The sequence below is a fragment of the Populus nigra genome, chromosome 18 (genome assembly GCF_951802175.1).
Source record: "Populus nigra chromosome 18, ddPopNigr1.1, whole genome shotgun sequence".
Classification (NCBI taxonomy): Eukaryota; Viridiplantae; Streptophyta; class Magnoliopsida; order Malpighiales; family Salicaceae; genus Populus; species Populus nigra.
The window spans coordinates 8477358-8486938 of NC_084869.1; the positions used below are offsets into that span (position 1 = coordinate 8477358).

A 9581-nucleotide genomic window follows, 5' to 3' on the forward strand; every position below is an offset into this window, starting at 1 on the left:
TTTTTTCCTACAAGGATGTGGTAGCTGGTTTTGGAAATTTCCTAGTCTTGCAAGGATATTTAATGAGCAACAACATAAGTTCCATGTGTGATATGGACTCTGTATTAATATGGAATCCATATGGTGTATGGAAACAATTATTCTATCATTATTATAGTAGGAATCTATCATTAAATAAGTTTTCAAGTCATATAAAGATAATTTGCAAACAAGAAAACTAAAGTCTCATAAAAATTTCTTAAATATTCGTTGGGTGGGGGTTTCTGTTTCCAATAGTTCTGGTGCTTAGGTACAAGTTATCTTTGTGTCACACTCCTATCAAATCTGATTTACTTGGCTTTGCGAGAATTGTTGTCTTTGCGTGTGGGTTGCGTGATCGCGTGATCATGAGATTCACATCATTTGGTATCAGAGCTTGGCTTCATTAATCAGGTTATATCCTTTTATTTCTTGTATTTTTGTTTTTATCTTTTGCCTCATTTTTTTTTGTGTTGTTTTTGTTTTGGGTCTGATCTTGTTTCAAATCAATTTTGGTTAAATTGTCTTCTTCCTATGTTATTCTTGATTTGTTGCGTCGAATTGAGTCTTTTGGGATTAAAAAAAGGTGTCATATTATTCTTTCTGTCTAGAATTTCTTTTTAGAGTAAAAGTTTTTTTTAGAAAATGTTATTTAGGATAAAAGGGTTTGTTTTGCTTCTGTTTTGCATCCACTTATCAAACCATATTCTAATTATATCAAAATTGGTTATTTAGGGTGAAATCGCATACCATATCAATTTTCAACTCATTTGGACATCGTTTGGTTTAGGCTCCAAATTTGGGTTTTAAATGGGCTTATTCGCGTCAATTTCACATCCATGTATTAAATCAATTCAGAATTAAATCAAACTTCATATTCTTGTTTTTTTGGGTGGATTCGCTCGAAATATCAAATTTTAGACCATATGAAAGTCATTTGGTTTAGGGTCCAGATTTGGGTCTAAACTTTAAAGGGGTTTGTTACGTTCGTCAATTGAAAGTCCATGTAATTTTGGGTCAGTTTTCAATCCTCAGTGTCTTCTTACTTCTTTTTTTTTATTGTCATTAGCTTTTGTTTTAGGTTCTGATATGAAAAAAATGCAAATAGAGTATTACAATCAGGATTTCAAGTATTTTGATGAAGTATTATGGCAATAGAAGAAGAGGATTCAAAAGGAGAGGTAGTATCAAAGGGAGAGAAATAAAGAGATTAATGTTCTAAAAAAAGAAACCAAAAGTCTATCCCGTATTTTAGGGGAGATTTAGCAAGAATTTGTTGTGTTAACCGTATTAGTCGATGCCCAGCAAGCTTCAGAAAGAAAGGAGCAAAAACACTGCAATGATGATAGACGAAAAAGAAGGGCTACTACCTTCATCAAAAGTTGTTGGCGACGATTGTTGGCAAGAAAAGAACTCCAAAGGCTTAAAAAAAAAACACTAAAACTTTATCCCTTATCCTTGTTAATGATTCGATGATGAATCATCTTGAAGAGAGAGGGAATGATACGATCTGGGCAATGAAAAAACAATCAGATTAGGATTTTGACGTCAAATGCACAACTATCCAGTTTTACGACAACAGTCATAATTCTCAATCTGACCGTTGGAAAGGGCTGAAAGTTTACATGGTGTCTACTTACATGTTTTCCTACCTTGGGTTAAAATGTTAGGTCATTTTAAGTTTGAAAAGGCATCGCAATACTGGTCAACAAAGGTTGTATGAATTTTGTAATTTACTTCCTTTTGACTTATGAACTTCCTATTTAGTTATGATTTTTTGCCTACAAGGATGTGACAGTTGGTTTTGGAAATTTTCTAGTCTTGTAAGGATATTTAATGGGCAACAAGATAGTTTTCATGTGTGATATGGACTCCGTATTAATGTGGAATTCTTATGGTGTATGGAGATAATTATTCTATCCTTATTATAGTAGGAACTTATCATTAAATAAGTTTTCAAAACAGCTAAGAATACTTTGCAAACAAGAAAACTAAAGAGGAGACAACTTCAAATTTGATTCTCCTAACTTATATAGGACTTCTAAAAGACAGTAAATCTAATCCTATCATATTTAGGATATTAAATTTAAATTTAAATTTATTATTGTTATTATTATTATTTTCTTCTTAGTTTAAAGTTTATTTATATTATTTGAGTTTAATTGTAAGTGGGCATCATATAAGTCCATATAAGGGGTCCATTAGGGTTTGTTTCAGTCTAGAGTCAGTATAAATAAAGGCATAACTAGACTTATAAGTTAGACAATTCAAATTAATAAAACTTCTTGTTTGTCGTATTTATTGTATATTGGTGGGATAATCTCCCTTTCTTGGTTTTCTAAAGAACTGAAAAACAACTTATCGAAGAACAACTGACTTCGTGGTTTTATCCTTATACTTCTCGTTTGCGAATCAATATTCATTGGATAGGGGTTGCAGTTTCCAATAGTATTGGTGCCTAGGTACAAGTTATCTTTGCATGTGGGTTGTGTGACCAAGTGATCACGAGGTTCACATCATTGGGTATCAGAGCCAAAAGACTCAATTCAACGCAACTAATCAAGAATAACATAGGAAGAAGACAATCTGGCCGAAACTGATTTGAAACAAGATCAGACCTGAAATAAAGACAACACAAAGAAAAATTGATGCTGAAGGTAAAAACAAAAATATAAGAAATAAAAGGATTAGTGTTTTAAAAAAAGAAATCAAGAGTCTATCCCGTATTCTAGGGGAAATGTAGCAAGAACTTGATGTGTTAACTACATTAGTCGTTGCCCAGCAAGCCTCAGATTGAGAGGAGCAAAAACACAGCAATGATGATAGACAAAAGAGAAGGGCCGTTACCTTCATTCAAAGTTGTTGGCAAGAAAAGAACTCCAAAGGCTTCAAAAAGAGGCTAAAACTTTGTCCGCTATCCCTCTTAATGATTAAAGGATGATTCAATCTTGAAGATAGAGGGAGTGATACGATACGGACAACAAAAAAACAATCGGATTCGGATTCTAACGTAAAATACGCAATAGTTCAGTTTCACGACAACAATCATAATTCTCAATCTGACCGTTGGATCGAGCTGACATTTACGTGGAGTCTCCTGACATGCTGTCCTATCTTGAGTTAAGTTTTTAGGTCAATTGGAGTTCAGGAAAGCATTGCAATACTAGTCAATATAAGTTGTATGAATTTTGTTATTAATTTTTTTTTGACTTGTGGACTTTCTATTTGGCTAAGATTATTTTCCTACAATGATGTGACAGCTGGTTTTGAGAATTTTCTAATCTTGCAAGAATATTTAATGAGCAACAATATAGTTTTCATATGTGATATGAACTCTATATTAATGTGGAATCCTTATAGTGTATGGAAACAATTATTTTATCCTTATTATAGTAGAAATTTATCATTAAATATGTTTTCAAGTAGCTAAGAATACTTTAAAATTATAAGAATAGTGGCTGCAAAATGGGACTCTATAATTTCCACCAAGACTTGCAGAAAGAACTAGAGGCAGAAGGATTATTTGATGGAGCTTGAAGGATAGCTTTCTTGCAAGCGAACGGGACCAGAAAAGAGACAGAGATAGATGAGGAACTACTGGAGCCATAGTAGGGACAGACTTTTTAAAACTGAGAGGTTGTAGACGAAAAGAAATGCTCCCATGGGATAAAGAAAGTGAAGGGTGAGGTAACAAGGGCATGATCTATCCTGTAGATGACGATTCCTTCTTCTTTTGTTCTCAGGTCCCAAAAGCCTCTATCCAACCAAAACTATCCGTACAAGTACAAATAAATAGATAGATAACAGCGTCAAATGCAGATGCTGTTTAACTTAAATTTCAGTTCTTTTATTGTTCGTAATCAATACTGAAAATTCACTCGAGAGATGAAATAAGTTCAATTAAACTCACATGTTCTAAAAAAGAAAAAAAAAAAGAAAGAAAGATGGTTACTAGTTTATTGTGTGTGCTTTCATTGCACGTTGGATCCAAATTCTTTTAGAACATAAAATAAAATAATACATAAATCATCATCAACTATTTAATATTATTATTAAACTCAGCACAATAATTCAAGTTCAAAAAATTTCAATCTAACTCTATCATTAACCCGAATTTTAAATTAAATTATATAAGAATTATTTTAACATGATCTTATTGATTAAGTAGGTCCAAAAAAAATTATAATAATAATAAAAGAAACAAGCTACATCAACCTTGGTCAGCCCGCTAAATTAACTCGCAACTTGAATTGTGGACTCCATTAGGTCAGATAAATTTTTTTTTATTATATGATAGAAATACAAAACTAACTTACTATCAATTCAATACTAAATGATAAAATAAAAAAAAAAAACCTCCACATTAAAATTATAAGAATTTATTTTTAATTTATATCATTTACTCTAGCTTTTTATTATGTTATTTATAGTCACCCAAAAAATTGAAAGGAATGCATATTTTTGACATAATTATTTTAATGATGGGTACAATAGTATTTGGAAACGCGGCGGTTAAAACTATGTTTTTTAAAAATTTTATTTTTATTTATATTTTTAAATCGTTTTGATGTATTGATGTAAAAAATAATTTTTAAAAATTAAAAAAAATATTATTTTAATATATTTTTAAATATAAAATACTATAACTATAACCGCATTTTCAAACATACTATTCAGGGTTGGAATTTATTAAAAAAGAATAAGCAATTATTGAGCAACAAAAAATTTGAAGTTGTTGACTCAGTCAGCTACATGATGAGTTGAAAGGTGGCCAAAACATTGTTGCGAGAGAACATAGAATATGAAAATTATAAACTTTATTGATAGGTTGGTACTAATTTCTTTTCCTTTCTAAAAAGTACATGAGCTTCTTTCACTCTTTCTTAAATAATAATAATAATAATAATAATAATAATCCATGCGGATACAATATCCTCTACTGCCAAGAATGACAAAAGCACAGATATGAAAATACAAAAATATAAACTGCGAATATATAAACATCATCTTCCACGCAGTGTTGGAAGACCTGGCCCTGGTCAATTTCACCATCATTTCAGAAGCTTTTTTCTTTTTACAAAAAAAGAAAATTAAAATCCAAAGCTTGAGCTGACCCTGAGAAACCCTTGACCCTCGGGTCATGCATGATCTTAAACCTATGATTCCATGCTCTGCTATCATTTCTAAAGTAAGAGAACTAGGATTTCTATAGATCACCTATCCAACCTCAGGCCTAGATGCCAAATAAAGAGGACAAGAAAAGTATAAGCAAAAAACGATGACTGAATTAGGAAAGGGCGTTTCCACAGTCTTGGTGCTGCTAGGCGAACCCCTTCCACAGAATATACAATGCTATATGGCTGTAAAATTTGTCTCCCTTGTTCGTTATATCTTGAGTTTTTCAGGACAGTCACCCCAGGTAGTGACTCTCATCCATGATCCAGTCCTCATTTCACCAAATCTAGTGATCATCCTCTCCCTATTCCGGCACTTGGGCCTCTCATTGACTGAAGTCCTGATCATCATCTCATTGCAGCACTGAGTCCTTCCCTGCTTTTGTAATTTTTCCCAAAGGCAGATCATTTGCCTGGGGGTCTGGTAATGAGCCGTATAATAACCTTCAATACATCCGAACTGGCAGAACTTCAAGCTGTGCACATACTCCACGGGTCTTGAGCGATTGAACTGCTCTACCCACATTCCCATACTGACATCTTCCATCTTGAACAACTGCACAAAATGGGGAGTGCGAGTCAGTTAAACGGGAGGGAGGGTCAGAGAGAGGAGAAGATAAAAACCATTCCAATTACTTGCCTTTAATTTATGACTCTCAAACTCAGAAACAATGAAGCACGCAATGTCAGAAGATAAAATGTAGCCTGGCCCATTTGCATAGGGTGGATAATCTTCTTCTGGCCATTCCTGAAACCACCACCAAATGAGAAGAGATGGCAGGATAATCTTAAATTAGAATTCCATCACAAAGTCCTTGACATAGAATAGAGTATGGCCTACGGAAAATATGCATGAGGAGACATCAAACCAACACCATACTTGGGACCAATCCCCACCCTCCTCCTTTTGGGGTGGTTGGTGGGGTCGGGGGAGGATCATATCATCTATTTCTCACAAACAATACACATAGGGAGCATTGCATTCCACACAAGAGCTACACATGAGACTTCTAGAATGAATGTGATGCTATGCAACCAAGCGACAATTACCAGTGGCCTTCGACATAAAGCTAAATACAATGATCAAAAGCAACTTTAGGTGAGCACAGGGTTTAGCAATTAATAGGTTCGGCCTACCTCATATGTCACTTCCCATTTACCATATCGCAAGGGCTTATGGTAGTAATTTATGTTTCCAATGTACAAGCTCCTACTAGCAGGAACTTTATTTACTTCATCTATAATGGAATCCACTCTCACAAATGTATCATCATCAACCTTCATAATATATTTTGCACGCACTGTGCGGACCTGTAAAAAACCAAAGCAAAAAAACAAAGCCATTTTTTTATAACTAATACCCAAAGATAACTTCTTTTCAAAATCTCGAAATAGCTCATTACTCACCCCATATTCACAAATGGCAACAGTTTTCAACACCACAAGATCATAGTTATCCATGTAAGGCACGACGACAATATCACCAAAATATTCAGCCTCTTTCTTTAACTCTAAATTCACTTCCTTTCGAGTGTGCTGTCCAAACATTGACTCAGGAAGGTAAGTGACTCCAACTCAAAATGATTTTGTTAAGCAATAACAATAAAAACAGCAGATTCCACTACAGTAGTTTTCACATACCAGGGCTACAAAGAAACGAGCTACCACATTTGACGACTTTATAAGCGTATGCTGCATCCAAGACTTCCTAACAGCCATTCGCTCAGCAAAATGGTTAGCTGCAGAGAGAACACCGATAAAAAGTTCCACTGACCCCACAGGAAGAGATGGTGCCTTCCATCTGCTAGACATCTGCAGATGCCTGTGAAGAGAAAAACCAGGGTGATTCGAGGGCAATGAAGCAGCAAATACAGAGTGAACATCTATGTCCCCAGTAACAGCTAACCCCGTTGCATCCTCAAGAGTATATCCCTGTCATCATTACTGCGAAACATTACAAAAACTCCACACTCCACATCCATCATGAGTTTGATAAGCTGTAGGATGTTACTCACAGTTCGATAAGGGAAAGAAGTGACATGCCTCCCATCAACATTAACATGGTAACCCTCCAAACCAGCACTCAGAGTTAGGACAAACAGTTTCTCCTCTGCAAAAGGAAATGGCCAGTCAAAAGTCACCTTTTTTGTTTGATCTATTAGCCGGTTCAACCACAAAGTTGCCTTAGACTCCTCTGATATATCATCATCATCACGGATCCACTTCTCACACTGCACTTGATCATCAACTGAAATCAATAAAAGGAATTGCTCAATTTGGTGGAAACACAAGAAGAAATGGATGGACTCAAAGAAAAAATTACTTGCACGTAGAGGTAAAATTTTAGTCTCTTTCATAGCAATTTCAATAAATGACGTGGAAAGAAAAAGGAGATGGAAACCTTGCATGCACTGTTGTCTGTTGTTAACCTAGCAGCTCAACATATCTATTTAGCATCAATATTCTAATTCTTATGTGCAAACATAATATTAAGCAGGTGAAACATTAGCATCCTTCAAAAGAACAAATATGTCACCTATAAAGTCTTATAAAAAGAAACCCAACAGCGTAGATTTAACACTCTACCAAACCAGGAAGAAGTATAAATTCGTCAAAAAAACACAATCACCAAAAGAAACACTACGAATCAACGACTCACTAGTCTCCTCATCAGCCTCAGACCCCCATCCCTCGCAACGCAAAGCAGCCCCCCACTGCATTCTATAACAAGTATTCTGCTCAATTACAGGCTTCGAACTCCAATCCCCTTTCAACCTGGGATTGAAATGAAGAATCTTTGGTGGGTCCTCAGCCTCCACAGTCTTCAATCCCAGCAATTCCATTATGAACTGGGAAACCATCACCTCGTCGTCTGCTTCCTTCACCAAGGCAATCTTGGGGTCCTTCTCAGCATGTGCTACTCTTGGCTTACCCACCAGCGTTATATGTGACCCCAAAGTGAGCCCACAAGGCAACTCCAACAACTTGCTTCGCTTCAAAAAATCCGACCCAGATAGCGTAACCGAAATGGGACAGGGTTCGGATATATTCTTGAGGTTTGAAACCTCCAAAAGTTTAACTTTACCAGATTGAACTTCATCCCATAAGTTTATCCCCTCCTCCCAAGCAGTCTTTGCAGCTTTATGGAGGTCGACGGAGCCGTCTTTATTAGTGGGATCCAAGGTCTTAGGGTGGAAACCCAAAGAGGACAAGATTTTGCTCGCAGCAAGTTGAGATTGAGTAGGGCGCGAAAAGTTATGAGAAACCCAGTTAAGAGGTCGAGTTGGGGCATCTTTATCTTGCAAAACTTGTTCGCTTTGAAGCTCAGAAATGCGAGCGAGGGTGGTGGTTTCAGAGGTGGGGCCAGAGTCGAAAACAAAAGGGATTTCAAGGGTGACAAGGAGCGTGTAGATAACAGCAACAGCAAGAAGGATTTGAACGGATTTTTGCCTGCTTAATGACACAAACCTATCTAATTTGTCCAATTTGGTATCCGATTTGCCTCTCTTCATCTCGGTAAAAATTATGGCTTGATCAATTTGAATTTAATTTTCAAGTTTGGAGAGAAATGAACAGGAGAGAGTGAGACCGCGAGTGTCGTGTTTAACCAGAAGGAAAAAATAAAAAAAAGAGTGAAAGAGAAGAGAAATGGAATTTGATTTTTAAAAAGGAAAGGGAATTTCCATAGCTTTTTCAGAATTGGAAAAACACGATGCTTTTCAAATAACTTATGCCACAATTATTACTGTTATGTGGTGTTCGGAAGGATAATGTTTATTTTTTATTTTAAAATATATTAAAAATATATTTTTTATTTTAAAAAATTATTTTTATATTATTATATCATTTAAAAATATCTAAACAAAATTAATTTTACACAAGTAAAAATTTTAATTTTTTTTTTAAATATAAAATAAATATAGTATACAGTTATTAAACCCGGCCCAGCAGGTCGATTCGGAACCTGCTTGACTCGGTGGCTGGATCGATTCAGGTTTGTTAAAAGACTGGCCAATGCAACAACTCGGCAAAACCCGGTCGACCCAGCGGGTCGACCCATGAACCGAGCAACCCGGACGAGACCTCTTTTTTTAAATGTGGTTTTTCTCCTATACATATTTTTTTTCATATTTTTTAGTTGGTTATTAACACTTTTTAAAGTTTATTATATAAATAAATATTAGAAAATATTTTATTTTTTCAATATGGAATGTGAAACCCTTTAGTATATATACTTTATATTCTCAAAAAAAAATTTATTTTTTCAATGTATAATTTGAAGTCCTTTCGTATATATATTTTATTTTTATAAGAAAAAAATTATGTTTTTTCAATGTAAAATAAAAAAAAATTTAATTTAAATATTTCAACTAAAAAAAATAACATAAT

At 34.7% G+C, this 9581-nt stretch overlaps 1 protein-coding gene across 1 annotated transcript; it reads right to left on the minus strand.

Annotated features, from left to right (window-relative positions):
• Positions 1–4897: 4897 nt before the first annotated feature.
• On the minus strand, positions 4898–8899 carry LOC133678920 (hydroxyproline O-galactosyltransferase GALT6-like). Its single transcript, XM_062101438.1, has 7 exons — positions 7852–8899; positions 7208–7440; positions 6834–7124; positions 6600–6728; positions 6330–6503; positions 5833–5940; positions 4898–5748 (listed from the first exon to the last, which is right to left on the minus strand). The coding sequence occupies exons 1-7, from the start codon at positions 8702–8704 to the stop codon at positions 5404–5406; spliced, it is 2133 nt and encodes a 710-aa protein (XP_061957422.1). The 5' UTR covers positions 8705–8899; the 3' UTR covers positions 4898–5403.
• Between the last annotated feature and the right edge of the window lie 682 nt (positions 8900–9581).

What these genes read in the sequence shown, in the direction of transcription:
- LOC133678920 (XM_062101438.1), bottom strand. Translation starts at nt 8,704, where the DNA reads ATGAAGAGAGGCAAATCGGATACCAAATTGGACAAATTAGATAGGTTT. An exon ending in CTTCTTTCCCTTATCGAACT is followed by an intron (nt 7,125 to 7,207) that starts GTGAGTAACATC and finishes TAATGATGACAG; the next exon opens with GGATATACTCTTGAGGATGC. An exon ending in TTGAGAGTCATAAATTAAAG is followed by an intron (nt 5,749 to 5,832) that starts GCAAGTAATTGG and finishes CATTTTGTGCAG; the next exon opens with TTGTTCAAGATGGAAGATGT.